The sequence below is a fragment of the Plecotus auritus genome (genome assembly GCF_963455305.1).
Source record: "Plecotus auritus genome assembly, chromosome: 7".
NCBI classification, from domain to species: domain Eukaryota; kingdom Metazoa; phylum Chordata; class Mammalia; order Chiroptera; family Vespertilionidae; genus Plecotus; species Plecotus auritus.
In genome coordinates this window covers 125,228,754-125,249,221 of record NC_137774.1, presented here as the reverse complement: position 1 = coordinate 125,249,221, position 20,468 = coordinate 125,228,754, and the positions used below count along the sequence as shown (strand labels likewise).

The 20,468-nt window shown below is 39.4% G+C and overlaps 1 protein-coding gene across 1 annotated transcript in view; it reads left to right on the top strand.

Moving 5' to 3' along the window:
- Nucleotides 1-20,468, top strand: part of ADGRV1 (adhesion G protein-coupled receptor V1) — a gene marked incomplete at its 5' end in the record, with an annotated part of 472,861 nt that overhangs the window by 136,797 nt on the left and 315,596 nt on the right. The window contains 11 exons of the mRNA XM_080679158.1: nt 1,278-1,457; nt 4,934-5,098; nt 6,890-7,004; nt 10,028-10,151; nt 11,581-11,719; nt 11,903-12,088; nt 12,356-12,588; nt 14,003-14,151; nt 14,824-15,022; nt 16,563-16,782; nt 18,856-19,095. Coding sequence (XP_080535284.1) covers nt 1,278-1,457; nt 4,934-5,098; nt 6,890-7,004; nt 10,028-10,151; nt 11,581-11,719; nt 11,903-12,088; nt 12,356-12,588; nt 14,003-14,151; nt 14,824-15,022; nt 16,563-16,782; nt 18,856-19,095 — 1,950 coding nt within the window. The remainder of the gene's footprint in view (nt 1-1,277; nt 1,458-4,933; nt 5,099-6,889; nt 7,005-10,027; nt 10,152-11,580; nt 11,720-11,902; nt 12,089-12,355; nt 12,589-14,002; nt 14,152-14,823; nt 15,023-16,562; nt 16,783-18,855; nt 19,096-20,468) is intronic.

Below are 20,468 nucleotides of genomic sequence, written 5' to 3'. Positions count from 1 at the left end.
GCACCTAAGGGTCGTGAGTTCGATTCCCGGTCAAGGGCACATACCTGGGTTACAGGTTCTATCCCTGGCTCTGGTCGGGGTGTATGGAAGGCAACCAGTGGATATGTCTCTCTCACATTGATATTTCTCTCTCTTTCTCCCTCCTTTCCACTCTCTCTCAAGAATCAATGGAAAAAATATCCTTGGGTGAGGATTAACAAAAAAAAATAAATAAATAAATAAAATAAGGAATAAGGCTTCATTATTTTTTGTATCTATAAGTACTATATTATGTATATAACTAGAGGCCTAGTGCACGAAATTTGTGCGGGGGGGGGGGTCCCCTCAGCCCAGCCTGCACCCTTTCCAATTCGGGACCCCTCGGGGATCGGGCCTAAACCGGCAGTTGGACATTCCTCTCACAATCCTGGACCGCTGGCTCCTAATTGCTCACCAGCCTGCCTGCCTAGTATCCCTTAACTGCTCCCCCTGCCAGCCTGATAGCCCCTCACTGCCTCTTTGTACCAACCTAATTGCCTCTCATTGCCCCCCCCCTGCCAGCCTGGTCACCCCTAACTGCCCCCCACTGCTGGTCAGGTTGCCCTCAACTGCCCTCTTTCTGCCAGCCCGGTCGCTCCTAACTGCCCCCCCGCCGCTAGCCTAGTCACCCCTCACTACCCCCCATGCCAGCCTAATTGCCCCTAACTGCCCCCCCTGCCGATCTGGTCACCCTTAACTGCCTCCCCCCCTCAGGCCTGGTTGCCTCTTACTGCCCCCCCCCCCCCCCCCGCGAGTCTGGTCACCCACAACTGCCCCCTCTGACAGCCTGGTTGCCCCTAACTGCCCCCCCCCACTGCTGGCCTGGTCACCCCCAACGCCCCCCCCCCCCCCCCCCACCGCCAGCCTGATCGCCTCTCACAGTCCCTCCACCAGCCTGGTTGCCTCACACAGCCTGCTGTTCAGTCATTTGGTTGTTCCTCACTAAGCCCCCTGCTGGCCTGGTCATAGGCAGTCATCTTGTGAGGGTGTGATGGTCAATTTGCATATTTCCTCTTTATTATATAGGATTGCCTATATCTTGAACATAATAAACTATAAATTTCTTTGAAATACAATAAATGTATGACTTTAAAATGCTATTATGAACATAACAGGCAAATAATCCTGCATTTTCCTTTTGTACTATGTTTTTAAATTTTAACTAAAAAATAAACCATATATGTTCAAAACACATTATATACCCTTCCCTCTATCTCACCCTTCTTCTCTCTCTTTCCTTCTTTCCTTTTCTTTTGTAGGTTACTGCCATGATAGAAATAACCATAATTGATGATGCTGAATTTGAACTCATGGAGACTTTTAGTATTTCCTTAATCAGAGTGACTGGAGGTGGCAGACTTGGTGATGATGTTGTAGTAACTGTTGTAATTCCACAAAATGATTCTCCATTTGGAGTATTTGGATTTGAAGAAAAGACTGTAAGTGAAATACATTGGGGGAGGGGCTTCTCCTAGGCTAATTTTTTCTGTGTAATTTTTAGTAGAAAGGTGTCTCATTTTTTTTTTTTAACCCCTTCAGAACCCTTCACTTGTGATTCTCTTTTCAAGGGTCTTTTAGGTTGGCTATTGAATTAGCCAGCCATCCAATCTATGCAATTTGATAGTAATGATAATTCTTACATCAGGCAGTTATAAAGGGAACCAGATTCCTACTTATTAAGCGTAATAAACCAAAATGTACTTTCCCCCCATACATTTGTTCTCTTCTTGCCCTGCTGGCAGACCAACATCTTGATCACAAGGCCTGATTCTGTCATGGATCTGGTGTTCTACCCCAAGATGGATTTAGCTGGGGAGGTGTTTATATTACCCTGCCTTCTGGTACTCTTTCTTGACTTATATTGAATAAAAACCCATAGTCACCCCAGCTCATACATTTCTTTATATTTCTTCTCTTTCTTCCCTCTTACTTCTCATTGGCTGTCTACTTATGAGTTCTGGAAAAGGTAGCTCAATATTTTTGGTTCAACCATTGAGTGAGAAAAAATGCTTAACCAATCATTTGTGTAGCCAGGTTTAATGACTAGTGCTAAATTATCCCTACATCTTAAATATAAAAGAAAGAATCATAAAACAATATTTTAATTACTACATGATGATTATGTAATAATTGTTATGACTTTACCTTTCAAAGAAAATTCTAAAATGAAATAATAAAAATATTTAGGTAATTCCGTGATACACAATACCTTTTATGTATCCATATTTCATTGTTCCCTTTATTTAATCACTTATAAGTAGTCAGCAGTACAACATTGATCATTTATATAATTACAAATTTCTCTAATGATCATTGCCATTATTGCTCTGAAGATGCAGTGCTAGTCCTATAACTTGCCTATCAGTGCTGGATGTTCCAGATGCTCCAAATTTTAAAAACCCCGTAATAATTGTCTAATGATTTACCAACTGAAATTTCAGCTTCATAAGAAAATGGAAACCATAAGAGGGACACCATACTCCCATTGCAATAGCCTAATGAGACTCTTTCTTGGAAAGGAATAAGCAGAGTTAAGGGTGTGTAAGAAGTTATAGGTTCACAAGAGTAGCTGTGAATGTCTCCAGGCAACAGAAAAGGTCTAGGAAAATACAAAAATGTATAAAGACGACAGTAAAAGTATCCATAATATTACTAAATATTACTACCCTGAGATAGACATCGCTAATATTTTGTTGTATTTCCATCTAGGCTTTCTTTCTATGTGTATGTGCAAAGAAATATTTTAACACATATGAATGTATAATTTAATTTTTATAAAATGTCTCTGTTAGCTTCTCAAGTTAGATAAAAGGTTCAGGACTTAATAATCAAACCTCCAATTGGTGAAACCTTATAAAATGCTTTTGCTTTTAACTTTGTCACTCTTTTTGGACTTACATACTGGATGGTGTATTACAAACTCCTCTCATTGTTAGGGAAAATGAAGAGTTATGTTACTATTAATAAATAATTTTTGTTTATTAATTTTATCTTAACTACTTTAGTGCATAAACTTTAGTGCACCCTTGGCCTGAGATCTCATAGGTTATTGCAGTAGCCTCCAATTTCCAATTTGTCTTATAGTCTAACTAGAGGCCTGGTGCACGAAATCATGCACTGGGGCTCACAGTTTGGGAGCCCTCAGGGGATGTCTGACTGATGGCTTAGGCCCGCTCCCCCGCTGTGGGAACACACTGACCACCAGGGGCAGCTCCTGCATTGAGCATCTGCCCCCTGGTGGTCAGTGCATGTCATAGTGACCAGTCGTTCCACCATTTGGTCGATTTGCATGTTAACCTTTTATTATATAGGATAGTAAGAGTTGGACCACCCAAACCCTACTTTATAATCCTTGTTGTAAGGAGTAAATGAGTTGATATATGGGAAGCTCTTGTAACTGGGCTTTATACTCAGTAGTTGTCAATTGCTGTTTTTATTATTGCTGGTATTAATATTAGCTTATTATCAGCCCTTTATGGCTACTTTCCTTGATTCTTATCTTTCTAACTGCCAAAGGCTCTTGATCACATCGAGTTTATCTTTTAACTTGTGTCTAAGATATTCACTATTGGGCACACAGTGAACATTCTGTTAACCTCATTTGATGATACAGATTAGATTCAGCACTGAGGAACAACTGAGAAAAGATTGTTAATACAAATCTATCAAAATTCTTAAGCTGCTCCCAAGAACAGTATGCTGAGTATACTGAAGCACTGGGAATAGCCAAGGCCCAAGGAAATCTTGTGAAACCTAAGCTAAAATGTTATCTGTGAAAACAAAAAGGACTTATCTGTGCAGTTTGTTTATAGTGGTTTTTTTTCTTTCTTACTTTATTTCTTTCTTGTTTAATATTCCTGGTCTCTGAGGAGTGGTTGGCATAGCACAGGCTGTGGAGTGAAACATCTTTACTAGGTTCCAGGCTCCTCTTCTCCAAGTATATGTATATATAGCTGGCCCTCCGGTTTCTGTGAGGCTTCAATAAGTTTATGTGCAAAAACTGACATAATAGAAAATAAATGTCAGTTGCCTCCAAATCCCTACTGTTGGCACCAATGCAAAAATCTCATGGAAAAAACAAAACAAGATTAAATTAAACACTAGTTAAGTGTGTCTGTCTGTCTTGAAAATGGAAAGCATTGTGTTATGTTTTGTATTTCCATAATAGGTGGATATAATAGGCTCAATTTGGACTTTGCTTCACAGAGTCAATATATGTCATTCAGTTGAACCAGGTCTCGTGTAGAAATAAATAGTATTGGTAAATTAACGTACTGAATTTCCTTCTGTCTTTACATCATGATAATAAAATCTCTTTTAAATTTGGACTTACTAAAGTTGGCAAACTGCATAATTCAGAGGGCAGTTTAAGTCGTCTATATTATGTGGGGTACCTGATGGTCATAAAAAGAACCCCCAAATCTTCCTTAACAAAATATTTCTCTTTTTGTCATTTTACTTCTTCTTTATGCAAGTGCCCTACATCAGTGTTCCTAGTTGGGGTCTAACAGACACTTCTTCATCAACTGGCGTCTTAGGCAGCAGACTCTTTCCATCCTGTGGCTCTGTCCTCCTCTAGATCCCAAGAGTCCCCTCTCATCACCTGGCAAATGGGGAAGGTGGGGATATGGAAGATTGTGTGAGAAGTTGATAGCCAGACTATTAATAACATATGTTACTTCTATCTATATTTTTGGGTCAAAATTCTGTCACATGCTCCACCTAATTGCAAGAGTGGCTAGGAAATACCAAGTAGCTGAGTGCCTAGAACAATAAGGAAATGGGGTTTGGTGAAATATCTTTTCTGCTGTATAGACAGAATTCTAAATTCAAAAGTTACCGTCATTGTAAATAGAAATAAGATTGTTTTCTCTACTTTTTTTAATTTATCTTATCGGATTTTTCTTTCTTCCAGGTAATGGTTGATGAATCCCTTTTGTCTGATGACCCTGATTCATATGTGACATTGACAGTTGTCCGGTCGCCAGGAGGAAAAGGAGCTGTCCGATTGCAGTGGACTGTGGATGAGATGGCTAAAGATGACCTCAGTCCTTTGAATGGGACCCTTCATTTCGATGAGGTATACTCAGCATCAGGACCCCTGCAGTTTTTCTCTAATTTGTCTTTGCTTGCTTTTCCTTTTCATAGTCTTACTTATGAATTCTTTTGATAGTATTTACTATGTCTGGACTTCCTTTGAAATTATATGTATTATAGGGGGAAAATCACAAATACACACACACACACACACACACACACACACACACACACACACACACCCTTAGATATCTGAAATAAAATTTAGTTCAGTCACTGCCTCTATGCTACCATCAAAACTACTCTTCTCTCAACATTTCCTCTCCTGATTGAGGGCAAAATCAGTCAACCAAGCTGGACTTAGGGGTGTCAGCCCCCTCTCCACCCATTCTGTAACTCTTGCATATATTTGGTCACTGAATCTTGTCAGTTTTCCCTTTTAAGTACCCTTTCTCACTTCAGCTCCTTCTCTATCATGTCTGTGATGATGCATGCCTCCATCATCTTTTATTAGGTAGAGTCTTTTAACTTGTAACCCTATTCTAAATCTTTTCCTTTTTCTGTCCATTATTTGTGCCACTGATAGGGTTAACATTCTATAAGATATATCATATTATGTCACCCCCTGCTTAAAATAATCCAGTGTCTTTCTCATACCCACAGAAAACCTAGCTCTGTAACAGTACACAAAGCCTCAAATGAGGGAATCCTGGCTGTATTTTCCACCTTGCTTTTAGAATCATGTTTGTAAACATATTTTCTAAATTAATAAAGATAAAATAAGAAGCAAATCAGTTAAAAACCAGAAAAATGGAACTGATACATAAGTTTTTAAAAACCTCACAAAATAAGAATTAACAAAAAAAGCATTAAAAGAGAGAAAGTGCTAAAAATTGTAAGACACTTCTTTATGCAAATCTAAGCAAATAAAGACATTGAAGTGATTCATTATATTACATAAGTGATAGATTTTTCTATGAATACATTTAATTAGGTTGAGGCAGGAAATATACATTTTCCTAGAAACTCTTACAAAATTTTTTTTAAAAGTACAGTTACTGTGAAATAGAAATAATAAATTAATGGAGAATAGCTTGAGTGAAAAATATTAAAAATCTCAGAAAAAATATAGTTATAGAACTAAGATGTACATGAGAAGGAATAAACAGCAGAATTCAAATTGCAGAAAAGTAATCAGTGATGCATAGGACAATGAGTTGTTTTATCAGCATGCAGAGGTAGAAAAGGTAAAGATAAAATGATACTTGGTTATGTCTCAAAGCGTTAATTAGTTGTCCTCTCTATATTTGCTTTCCTTTGTTCCTTCCCATCCAGCCTACACTGATAACAGATGTTCCAAAAAATTTCTGAGCTAAGTGTAAGGCAAGAGGAAGGGAACGATAGTGAGCACTCTTGAGATCAACACCTGTGGAAGGATTGGGAAGGAAGCAGGGATGGGTAGAGGGCAGAGTCAATATGGGCAGTAGAAAGATGACCTGTATAAGTGGTAAACCTTTGTGTTTTTACATCATGCTGTGACCATATAGCTCTCTTTAAGAGATTGAACTTTCAATCATTGAAAATTTTTAGTAAATTTAGAAGCTGTGTTAACCCCCACTCCCCCTTTTTTTTCTATTAAGAACTTGAATAGCATTTATGGTCAGAGCTAACTTTTATATAATAATTTTCTTTAGAAGCAACCCATAATTCTAGGAGGGAAAAATGATATACTTTAAAAATGCTTATGGATATAAACAGTATCCTGCTAATGAGAACATTCAAAATATGATGTCAATCAATCTGGAGAATTTTTTACTCCTGTCATTTGATGTAGACTGAGTCTGAGAAGACCATTGTATTGCACACACTTCAAGACACTGTGTTGGAGGACAGGCGTTTCACCATTCAGCTGATATCAGATGATGAGGCAGAAATATCTCCAGTGAAAGGTAAGAAAAATTCACATTAAAAAAAAGTTAAACACTAGATTCTTAGAAAAATGTAGCCAAATAGTCAATAGTACTAAAATAGGTTACATTAGGTTTTTTAATCCCTAAAATGTTTGTTAAAACATAAAGATGTCATTTTTCTACCATGTATTATAGCTAACAAATTTTTAAAACTAAAATTATAATACCCAGTGTTAGTAAGGTCATATGTCAAAGATTTCATACAGCTTAACTATGTGATTTTAAAAATGAAGGTGTTTATTTTAGCAATGTTTATGGAATAAAATATGTAGCTTCCTAAATGATCCATTTAACCAAGTAGGAGACTGATTAAATATAACAGAATACTATGCAACTATTCAAAAGAATTTATCTATATAAAAGCCTAAGTGACCATCGCAACCAAATGGATGACTGAACAGGCTGTGTGGGGCGACCAGGCCGACAGGGGGGTTAGTGAGGGGCGACCAAACAACCGAACAGCAGACTGCATGGGGTGACCAGGCCGGCAGGGGGGGGCAGTTGTGGGCAACCAGGCCAGCAGGGGGCAGTTGGGGGCGATCAGGCAAGCAGGCAGAGGCAGTTAGGGGTGATCAGGTTGGCGGGGGCGGGGGGAGTTGGGGGTGATCAGGCCGGCAGGCAGAGGCAGTTAGGGGTGATCAGGCTGGCAGGGGGGCAGCTGGGGGCGATCAGGCTGGCAGGCAGAGGCAGTTAGGGGTGATCAGGCCGGGAGGGGGGCAGTTAGGGGTGATCAAGCAGGCAGGCAGGTGGTCCAGGATTGTGAGAGGGGTCCCGAATTGGAGAGGGTGCAGGCTGGGCTGAGGGGACCCTCCTACCCCTTCCCCCCGTGCACAAATTTCATGCACCAGGCCTCTAGTCTATCATAATAAAAGCATAATATGCTAATTAGACTGGACTTTCTTCTGGACATCCTTCCAGATGAAGCTGGGGCTGCAAGGGAAGCACGGGTCCTGGTGCCAGAGGGAAGCCGGTGCCGGCAGCCGGTGGAAGGAAAGCCTACTCTTGCATGAATTTTATGCATCGGGCCTCTAGTATGGTATAAAAGGCCTTAATTACATTACAAATTAAGAACACTTAATTACATGGATAATTGTTATGTTTATAAAGCATGCTTTATAACATGTTTAATATAATCCCATTTTTCTCATGTGCATGTCATAAATATGTAATGATTTACTTGAAATCTTAATAGTGGTTTTGGATTACCTGTATTTTCTATATATTTTTGCACTGATCACAACATATTACTTTTGTAATAAAACATTTCATCAGGAAGTAATTACATAGATATTTTGACATTTCAGAAACAGGCATCATATTTCTTACTTGCTTATGGTCCATATTAAAGTTTGTTTCTTAGATATGGAGAGAAAGGCTTAATGGTTCTAAATGGTTTCATTGTGGTACAAACAGTAATAACCATTAAAAAACAGCCCAGCAACTTTGAGATGAAAGCTTACTTACATGTCCTTTTTTTGCCATAAAAAACTCCATCCTGTATAAGGCTCTGTGGCCAAAAAACCAGAATTCCATGATCAAGGAAACTCTCAGAATTGTAGAGCATCACTGTATGTGCCTAAGGTAGCTGTATTAGAGTGGATCAAGGTAAATAATTTGTTAATATAAAAAATTCATAGTATATTTCTTACTGTGACATATTTGCACACAACAAACCACTCTTGGTTTCATTAATTCATTGCCAAAGAAAGTGAAAGTACAGTAATCCAGTCCTTTGTTTCATGAAACCCCGTGTGCTTCTAGAAATCATTTTCTTCAACTTACTGCCCAATTACAATATAAATATCAAATTACTTAATATAGTTTTTATTTCTATACTAGAGGCCCAATCCACAAAATTTGTGCAAGGGGCTTGGCTCTCATCCGGAAGGTTATCTGGAAGGTTTCTGAATGGTCATTCTGCTGTTCAGTTGATTTGCATATTATGCTTTTATTATTATAGATTATTATAGACTAGAGGCTCGGTACACGAAATTTGTGAACTCGGGGGGGTGGGGAGGGACACTCCCTCAGCCCAGCCTGCACCCTCTCCAATCTGGGACATCCCTCTCACAATCCAGGACTGCTGGCTCCTAACCACTTGCCTGCCTGCCTGCCTGATTGCCCCTAATTGCTTCTGCCTGCCAGCCTGATCACCCCTTAACCACTCCCCTGCCAACCTGATTGATGCCTAACTGCTCCCCTGCTGCTCCAATCGCCCCCACTGCCCTCCCCTGTTGGCCATCTTGTGGTGGCCATTTTGTGGCGGCCATCTTGTGGCAACGTGGGGGAAGCCATCTTGTGACAATATGGGGGCGGCCATCTTGTGATGACATGGAGGCAGTCATCTTGTGATGATGTGAGGGCATCGCACGAGGGTGAGAGGGCCACCAGGTTTTTATTAGTATAGATTAGTAGGACTATTTGGCGCATTTTTATAAATGCTTATAAGCAAATAATAGCCAGAAAATTAAAAATGAAAGGTAATTTTAAGAATTCTTCCTTTTGCCATATAGATAATAAACATAGCCAGATAGCCAATTGCAGTGAGCTGCAAAATAGTTACTGTAGAAGTGAATTAATGCAAATAGTAGAAGACTGCTTGCTTCCTGTGGGAGTGATAGTGGAATTATTGCCCACTTTCATTAAAATGTGATCTTGGACAAGTTATTTGCTCACAGTCTCCTCAATGCCTCATGAGGAGACTGTGAGCAAATAAAATGAGGATCATATTAATATCTAACTTATATGATTACCATGAGGATTAACTCATAAGATTAGTATATGCAAAGCACTTAGAACATTGCAGGCATATACTAAGTGAATACTTGTGTTTGCTACATAAGCTGTATGTATAGGGCGTCCCCAAAAATCTATACACACTTTAACAGCTAATAACTCACCTAATTTTGAACTGCATATTAATAAACTCTGACTTTATAGTCATTCAAAGTGTGTATGCTTTTTTTTATTTTTGGACACCCTGTATATCATCTTCAATTTAGGTAGCGCATCAATAATCATTCGGGGAGATAAGGGAGCTTCAGGAGAAGTTGGGATTGCACCCTCCTCCAGGCACATCCTCATTGGGGAACCGTCAGCAAAATATAATGGGACTGCTATCATCAGGTAAGGATGTTGTAATCTTACTTTGCCTAGGTTGGGGCTTTGAAGTTTTATGTAAATAATTGGCGTTTTTATGCCTTAAATACATTGTTCTCAACACATGCATATTCTTCAAGCATTGTTATTTTATATGTTGGCGACATCCTGTGGAGAATAGAATATATTTTTAGTGAAAATTGAAGACATATTCTGACCTATGTTGAAGTTAGATCTTGAGGTTTCTGACTGTTTCTTGGGTGATTTGCACAACCCATTCTGAGGAAAGCGCAATGAGTTGACATTAGATCTATGCGTTTAGCCCCGTCCATCACCGGCTATGTAAAGTGAGCATTACTTCATCTCTGTAAGCTTGTGTGTCTCAGCTGCAAAGTTGTTCCTTAGAAAATCATCTGAATCAAGCATTCTAAGTGTTCTACAATTAGGGCCTGTTATATAACTACTAGTGCCCCGGTGCATGATTCGTGCAAATTGAAAGTAAATTAATTAGAAGGTGGTCAGTGGGGCGGGACTGGGAGAGACGGGCTGACATGCCCTGGAGCCAACCTACAGCAGTCCCTCCCCAGCTGGCAGCGCTGGGACTCAAAGGGCGTCTGCAGAATGAGTGGGGTCCCTCCAGCAGGTGGGGTCCCTTGGCCTGGCCTGAGGGGGTCAGGCCGAAACTGGCTCTCCGACATCCCCCAAGGGGTCCCGGATTGCGAGTGGGTGGTTCTTGGGTGATGCACCCCAGAATCGGGCTCTCTCCTCTCTGGTTCCGGGGTGCGTCACCTGAGAACCGCAGCTGCCAAGTCACCGCAACTTGGCAGCTCCTGCGTTGAGCATCTGTCCCTGGTGGTCAGTGTGCCTCCTAGCTACCGGTTGGAGCATCTGCCCCCTGGTGGTCATTGTGCATCATAGCTACCGGTTGGACAGTAACTTAGCCATATATATATATATATATATATATATATATATATATATATACACATATATGAGATGCATATAGGCGACTTTATTACAAATCTTTTCATGAGGAGTGCGGCAGCAGCTAACAGTGAAATAGCTGAATTTGAATGAAAACTACCTTTTTGGAAGTTTGTTCATTAGCACTGCATGTGTGAAGTGTTTCTGTTCTTTAGAGAACTTTGTTTAGGCTATTGACATTTTGTGAAAAATCTGTAAATAACTTTAAAATGTTTTTTTTTAGATCTTCCGCTTCTAGTGTTCAGCTTTTGCTAGTATTCTTGTCAAGTAGATTTACAGGCGTTCAGTACTTTGACTCTTACTATCTTGGAAGTATAAGACTTCCTTGTGGTATATAATTGATAGACAGGGTTATTTGAATGCATAATGTTTCTGAAATAAATGACAATTGTTTATTTTTGAAAGAGAGCAAATATCCAGGAAAAGTTCCTTCAATAAAAAATGTATTGAATATATGTGTGTATTGTTGTAGCCTGGTTCGTGGCCCAGCGATCAGGGGGGAGGTCACGGTATATTGGAGGATTTTCCCCGTATCCATGGGGGAATTTGCTGAAACATCAGGAAAACTGACAATGAGAGAAGGACAGTCTGCAGCAATTATAGTGATCCAGGTATTAATGTTACTGGCTTCTGTTGTGCCCTTTGCTCTGTGTGTGTGTGTATGTGTGTGGTTAATGGGTGGGGTGGTGGGAGATGGTTAATATCCCAGATTTGTTGTTGTTACTTATGTGATAGATATTTTTCTTTAAACGTTATAGTTTTTGCTGCGAATGGCCCATTTTGTCCTTCTGTAGGCTTTGAATGATGACATTCCTGAGGAAAAGTGTTTCTATGAGTTCCAGCTCACTGGTGTCAGTGACGGGGGAATACTGAGTGCAGCCAGCAGCACCGCCAATATCACAGTGGTGGCCAGTGACTTTCCCTATGGCCGATTCGCCTTTTCACAGGAGCAGCTTCGAGTGTCAGAGGAGGCACAAAGGGTAGAGTCTGAAATGCTGAAAATCGGAAATACCATTTTTGTTTTTTTATATTATAGTGATCTTTAAAACGTGTTTCCTTGTTCTTCTGAAGTTTTCACCAACTGATTCATTTCCTCCTGTTATTTTGACATCTCATTTCCATACTTTCATAAATCTATTTATAATTTCAACATAATCCTAGTAAATTGAATTAGAGGTCATAAAATTTAAGTATTGTCTGGTAGGTTAATCATCCAAGTCAAATAAAAAAACCTCTTCTGGCTGTAGGTGAACGTCACCGTCCTCCGATCGGGTGGATCTCTCCGTCCTGTGCAGCTCTGGTATGAGACAGTGAGTGGGACCGCGGAGGCAGGCGTGGATTTTGTCCCTGCACCGGGGGAGCTCCTCTTTGAAGCACGGGAGATGGCGAAAAGCGTGCAGGTTGAAATACTTGATGATAGCCTTCCTGAAGGCCCTGAGGAATTTTCTCTAGTAATTACAAGAGTGGAACTCCTCGAAAGGTAAAGTAAAAAAGAAAAGTAGGAAAGTAAAAAAAGGAGGAAGAAGGAAAAAGTTAGTGTTAGGTTGTGTAGGGTTAATACAAAACTGTGAAATAGTTCTTTCCCTTCTCTTTCATAGATTTATGTGACATTAGGACAGTGTGTGGTAGGAAATTATAACAAAGACTGTTCATTATGCATTGTTCTAATATATAACTCTCCCCCCCCCCCAAAAAAAAAAAGTTGAAAGTATGTATTTCTGTTGCATGCAGTCACTCTGGGCAGCCATAGACTTGAACAGGGCATGGGCGTGAGTAATTTGGTGAGGAAATAGAGTAACTGTTCTCTAGGTCGAAGGTCAGCTGGCCTTGGGGAATTTGCTTCCCCCTGTCTCTGCACCTGGGAATGGGCTGGAGTGAGAGATTTCCTCTTGAAGTCAATGAAAGCTGTCCTGTCTTCTCCATGGGTGAATGGCATAGATGCTTGCTTTCCCAGTACCAGTTTTAAAGGGGGTAAAAACATTGAGTCAAGGAGGGCCAGTCGTTAATGTGCACCGTGTTTCCATTGAAGATCAAGAATGAACCATATGGAGGCCATCTCATTCTTTGATCATTTAATATTTTAATTCCCTTTTTTCTAATTTTGCCTTATATGTAATTTTATTAACCAGCTTTCAACGCTTTGAAATGTAGGTGGGGTAAAAATACCACGTAAATAGAATTTGGAAATGAAAGGAAGGACTACACTGGTTTAGTGCCATTTTTTAGCTTCAGGGATTAAAATGATATAAAATCAGAAATTTTCTTAAATGGGAATAATATCAATATATTAAAAAAGAAAACTTCCTTTGCATAAATGTCATTAGACAAGTCAACTACCATCTATATTAAAGAACAGAGGCATTGATTTGTAATTGTTTTCCATAAATATTAAAATATTTTCTTGAATCTTGAAGGTTTAGCTTGAAATTTCTTCAGTGGCACAACACTCACCATTTCTTTGAAGTAGCTCTCTCAGCCTGCCACTGTGACTGTCCAGCCCAGCTGGGTTCTGTCTGTGTGTGCACTGCAGTTTGATGCCCATTCCCTTCTGGGTCCATTACTGTAGAATGTGTTCAGCAGTGCATTTCTAGCCCCAGAGTTTTCTTTTACGACCACTTCTTCCCAATTTCCTTATAGTTCTGTTATCTCCCCATTGCCTCAGTTTAATAACTTTATATTAGTTCTGGTTTCATGCAGGCAGTGATAATCGCGAGCAGCACAGAAATCTGTTTCAAATAGCATTTCAGGGGGAGAAAAGAAGCATTTTAGTATCGGGAATTTTAAAAAGTATTAAATTGCTTAATAGGTCTAAGTTATAGGAGCTAAGAGGACCATTCAATTGATGGTAAAAAATTATATACTCATTTTATTTCATTTTTTTATGACTTTGCAAGAGGGTATGATTTTACCATCCAAGAAAATGGACTTCAAGTAGATCAGCCTCCTGAAATAGGAAACATCTCCATTGTCAGAATCATAATAATGACAAATGATAATGCAGAGGGCATCATTGAATTTGACCCAAGGTATACTGCCTTCAAAGGTAGGTTCAGTAACCTTATTTATAAACTTACCACCACTTTCTGAATTATAGATTTCCTGAGCTCGACATTATCAGTTTGAATTCTCAAACATAAATTTTCTGTTTGGTGTGTGTGTGTGTATGTACATGTACATGTATACCCTTATATGTATTTGTATATGCCTTTATATATTTATATATTTACACATTGGGCAATCTTGAACCTCACTTATGTGTGCCAAAGCTGAATGGTTAGGAACAAAGCAATTTTAAAAAGTTATGTTTTACCTCAGAAATATTGAAATATTCATATTTCAAACACTTTTATGAATACATTTTAACTTATGCAATGCTTAACTTTCTTTGTGATTAGAAATCAGTGAATATCCACTTTCTAATAAATTGTCATTTATTAACATGTGGCACAAAGAGGAGGAATGCCTACACTGATGATTACATAGGTCATTTAATTTCTAACTTATACTGTTCACTATAACTTTCAACTTGAGACAAACTACATTTCTCCAAAAAGAAATAAGTCATGAGATTTTCACCATCATTTTTTAAAGTGATAAATGAATTGTGGACACATTGAGTACTTGCACTGTTAATGGCCATGCTTAATTTGACTGAATCTTACAAATATTAGTTGCTTTGTCTGACATACTAGTTAATTGCAAATGCCTATTACAGTGGAGGAAGATGTCGGGATGATCATGATTCCAGTGCTGAGGCTGCATGGAGCACACGGCCTCGTGACAGCTGAGTTCACCTCTCAGAGCTCCTCTGCGGTTCCTGGTGTCGATTATCTACTGCATGGGGATTCAGTCACATTTCAGCATGGGCAGAGCTTAAGTTTCATAAATGTCTCCATCATTGATGACCATGAAAGGTAACAATTTAGTGATACGAGAATATGGTACTCCCCCCTTATCCTCAGGGGATATATCCACGCCCGGTGGATACCTGAAACTGCAGGTAGTCTGCAACCCTATATATACTATGTTTTTTTTCCTATATATACCTGGGATAAAGTTTAATTTATAAATTAGGCACAGTAAGAGATTAATAACAATAATAATAAAATAGAATAATTATAACAATACTAGAGGCCTGGTGCACGAATTCGTGCACCAGTGGGGTCCCTTGGCCTGGCCTGCGGGATCTGGCCGAAACCATCTCTCCAACATCCCTTGAGGGGTCCCGGATTGTGAGAGGGCACAGGCCAGGCCAAGGGACCCACCGGTACATGATCAGGGCCAGAGAGGGACGCAGGAGGTTGGCCAGCCGGGGAGGGACCACAGGAGTGCTCCAGGGTGTGTCCATCCCGTCTTGCTCAGTCCCAATTGGCTGGACCCCAGCAGCAAACTAACCTACTAGTAAGAGTGTCTGCCCACTGGTGGTCAGTGCACGTCATAGCGAGCAGTTGAGCAGCCTTAGCATATCATTAGCATGTTACGCTTTGATTGGTTGAACGAATAACCAGACAACCGGACACTTAGCATATTAGGCTTTTATTATGTAGGATACGGTAATAAAATACCTTAATTGTACTCTACTTACCCTTCTTGCGATGATGTGAGATGATACCATGCCTACATGATGAGATGATGAGATGAAGGGAGGTGAAGAACATAGGCATTGTGACATAGTGTTAGGCTACTATAACGTTTACTTGTACAAAACACTGTGATACCTAGACAGTCAATCTGATAATTGAGATGACTACTAAGTGGCTAAAGGTGGGTCACTTATATATACACTGGACAAAGGGATGATTCATGTCCCATTTGGGATGGAGTGGGTCAGGGGGAGATTTCATCACGCTACTTAGAATGGTATGAAATTTAAAACTTACGCATTGTTTTGTCCTGGAATTTTCCATTTAATATTTTTGGACCCCACTTGACTGCATGTAACTAAAACCAGGAAAAGCAAAACCAGAAATGATGGGGGACTACTTATAATATGGGCATAAATAAAACATGAATATTGTGTTCCATTCCTTACCTATGATTCGCACTGAAAATAGAATTTTAGATTATACATATGACCATTGAAAAACACGTGATAAATTAGGGTGGTGGGGGGGAGGGATGCACTGGGGCAGGGAAAAGGAATTGGGAGACCATTGTAATTGTATGTTACTTTTCTCAAATACAGGAATAATAATTTTTATTAATTTAGATTTGAAAAGTCTAATCAGAATGTAGATGCATTCAGCAAGTAAAAAGAGAAAAAATCTATTAACCAGCCCAGGTTATATAATATTGAAGTGAATCATTTATGCCTTTAGCTGATCACCCTCCTTTCCTACTTGGAGTGTGACTACTGTGCCTTGAGTGACCAGTTAAGAAAATGACTAGTTATTTGGATTTTAGAAGCATTTTCATGTACTTAGATTCACAGATTTGCTCTTTCTTGCTATGCAGTGACTTTGCGGAGCCCATTGAAATTCTGCTCATTGGAGCTACTGGTGGAGCGGTCCTTGGACACCACCTAGTGAGCAGAATCACAATCACCAAGAGTGACTCTCCCTTTGGTGTTGTAAGATTTCTTAATCAAAGCAGAATTTCTCTTTCTAATCCCAATTCTACAATGATTTTACCCTTGGTGCTGGAGCGGACTGGAGGACTCTCAGGAGAGATTCAGGTAGAGTTATTATTCTCATGGCTTTAAAAATAATTTTTGAAAATTAAGTTTGGTGTTGGATTTTCTTATTCCTCCAATATATTCATTTATTTATTCACAATCAATAATATTTATTAATCACCTAGTAGGTGTAAAGCAGCTTTTAAATCCTATGAAGCGCATAAAAATGTATGACAGCTGACCTTAGGGAATTCTTGAGAGCAAGTAAGAAATTAAATGATGGATTCTGATAGAATGCATTCATTCAACAAGTATCTGTTGAGAGCTTTCAGTGTGCCAGACCCTGTTGTGGGCACTGAGAACATGCCGGTGAACAAGACAGACCTTATCTCTGTTCTCATATAACTTTTAGAACAGTTAGCAAATAAATAAAAGAAAGATGATCTGATAACACTAAGTGCTTTATAGCAATGTGAAGTAGATTCACAATTGCACGTGACCTGCTAGCTGCTCTAGATGTGATGGTGAGAATGTGGTATTTAAACCGAAGGCTGGAGAATGAGAAATGGGTGGTTATGTCATTGTTAGAGGGATGGGTGTTCGGGGAGAGGGAAAGCCAGTGCAGATCTACAAGGCTGGCATGTTGAGATCTGAAGAGGTCCATGTTTGAGGACCTGGAGGTGCTGGGTCACAGCACAGGATAGCTCAGCAGGCTCAGTAGGTGTTTGATCACAGGGAAACTCCTAAAGCAGGAGGTTTATGCCAAGTGCAAATAGGTTGCCATTAGAAAGTTTTAAACAAGGCACTAATATCAGTGTCACTGGGTTGTCATTTTAATCAGCTCACGTAGGACATTTGTGAGGCAAATGGACTGTCAAGAAGCTGGATTGGAAACAGAATGGGCAGTTAGGAGGCGATTATCCTGTACTGTCCAGGGCAGAGCTGTTAGCTCAGATAAGGGCGGAGGTGGAGATGGCCAGAAGTGAATAGACATTGAGTATGTTTTGGAAGAACAACTCCTTGGGCTAGTGGAGGCTGAGGAAAAGAAAGAATTGAGGGTCACTGCTAGAATGTTAGTTTTAGCAACCAGTTATATTATAGTGCTGCTTACTGCAATGCAGATGCTTGGGGGAGAATCAAGAGTTCTGTTTCGGCCTGTCCATTTGAGATACCTACGAGACATCCCAATAGTGGGGTCAAATAGGGAGGGAGATGAGCAAGTGTGGGTTGGGGTTAGGGCTGCAGACAGGGAAGGTGTTGACACAAATGCAGACATTGGAAACTATGGGGCCTGACGTGTGTAGAAAGATGTGAAGGAACCAGACCTGAGCCCCAGGCTGCCAGCCTCTCGGGGTCTGAGGAAGGAGAGCCAGCAAAGATTGAGAGGTAAAGGCAGAGGAAAACTAGGAAAGCATGTATCGTGTGAGCATCGTGTAAGTCAAGAGAGACAGGACACAATATTTTAAGAAAAAGGAAGGGATCAGTTGTGTGCAATGCTGATGAAAGATAAAAGAAGCAAACAGAAGTGCCCAGTTTTCTTTCTTCATGGATATTGAAAAGCATATAACTTTAAATTATAGAAACTTTAAAAAATTCCTTTTTTATAATATAGAAACTTTCTTTGTTTCTTATAACAAGTTATGAAAGTTTCTGTTCATTTTATACTGGGAATTTATTTAAGTAGATTTAGAAGAGGTTGCACACTCAGCAGACTTTTCACATGGTTTCATTATTCAAATAGGTTTTGATTGACATAACCTGTGCATATAGCAAGATAATGTTGTATTCATATATTTAATTGTTTTTATATTTCTCCTAGTATATATTTAAAAAATATGTACTTCTATATTTTTGTTATTCTGTGATGATGAAAACTGACCAGCTATTCAGATTTTTTTTCTTGTTAGACATTGTTAGTCATGAAAACTGATATTCTATAATTATGCAGTTTACATTTACAAATATCATTGTTTAAAAAAACTGAGAAATAATAATAGGAATTTGCTGGAGATATTCTAGAATAATATTCATATATATGTGTATTTTTTCCTAATACTACATATCCTGCAAAGTAATTCTTGGTTTAAAACTGATCATTTCTATTTAAAATTCACATACACACATGCCCTACAGGTGAACTGGGAGATAGTAGGACCCAATTCTCAGGACGCCTTACCACCACAGAACAGAGACATCGCAGACCCCGTGAGTGGGGCCTTCTATTTTGGAGAGGGAGAAGGTGGCGTGAGAACCATAATTCTGACCATTCATCCTCACGAAGAAATTGAAGTCGAAGAGACTTTCATTATTAAACTTAAACTTGTGAAGGGACAAGCTAAGTTAGACTCCAGAGCTAATGCTATTACGTTAACAGTAAGTCTGACTTTTTATTTTCCCACAGAATTTTTAGTGGAGTTATCAGAAAATTCTTTTACATTTGGTGAAACTCTATAGGCTTATGATGAATTGAAAGTTATAAAACCATAATTCCTCTGGTTGTTAAGTTAGTTTCTTACATAGCCTGATTAATGGTATTAGTTCTAAGAAGGGTTTAATGTAGTGAAACATACTTATTCTATATTCTCTAAGAAAATTTGGTGAATATTTGCCACTTTTAGGGAGGAAGTATTTGTGATATCATCCTAAATATTGGCTATCTTTGCCATCAAAATACATAAACATTATTAACCGGTTACAAGTCAGACTGTGTGAAGGTAGAATAGTACTTGTTCAACTAGCACAATGATGTGTTGAATTAGATTCAGATTCAGCGTATTTGGTATGAACCATCCAGTCCATCAGGGCAGAAAGTGGTTGGACCAAGGCTACTGAAAACAATGCAGAGAAATGACATCTTTTAAGTTTGGAAAATACTCTTGTCTGGGGTCTGTATCAGTCAAACTTCTCCAGAGAAATAGGGAGAGAGGGAGGAAATGAGAGAGGAGGAGAGGGAGAGTGAGGAGAGATTGATTGAGGGAACCAACAAACTCCCCAAGCTCTGGCTGTTCTTATATTGAAATTTGGGGGGATAAGGAGTTTGACAGTCTTGGCAGAGGACTATTTCACACTTCTGCAGAAAAAGCCATTTCTTTCCCCAGTTTACTTTGGCAGAAAAAAATGGCAACCAGGCAGTCTGGCAGGCAGAAAACCCAGGCACCAGTTGAAGTTGTGGTCTTGAGTTTGAATTCTGTGGGGCAGGCCAGCAGGCTAGAAACTCAAACAGGATTTATTGAGGCAGGATGTCTCCTCCTGAAATCTCAGTATTCACTCTCAAGGCCTTCAACTGATTGGTTGAGGCCCACACACATTATCGAGGACAGTCTCCTTTACTTAAAGTAAACTGATTGTGAATATTAATCACATCTACAGAATACCTTCATGGCAACGTCTAGATGTCTTTGTCCAAACAATTGGGCACCATAATCTATAAATTGACACATAAAACTAAGTATCACGGGACCTTTTGCCTCTCTCTACCTTGTATTATAACCAGTAGAAAGAAGTTAGTAAAAATTAACTGGTTAAGCAAAACAAACATAAGGCAAAATAAACCTAAATTTAGGCATGAAAATACTATCCTCTTGAGATTCTGCAAATTGTGGTTTTCTGGACACTTATTCCCATTATCCTTGGGGAATAAGAACTTGCTTGTTTTAGGTAACAATCCTATCTAATAAAGAGGGAATATGCTAATTGACCATCACTCTGTCACAAAGATGGCTGCACCCACAGCTGAGGCCAAGTTC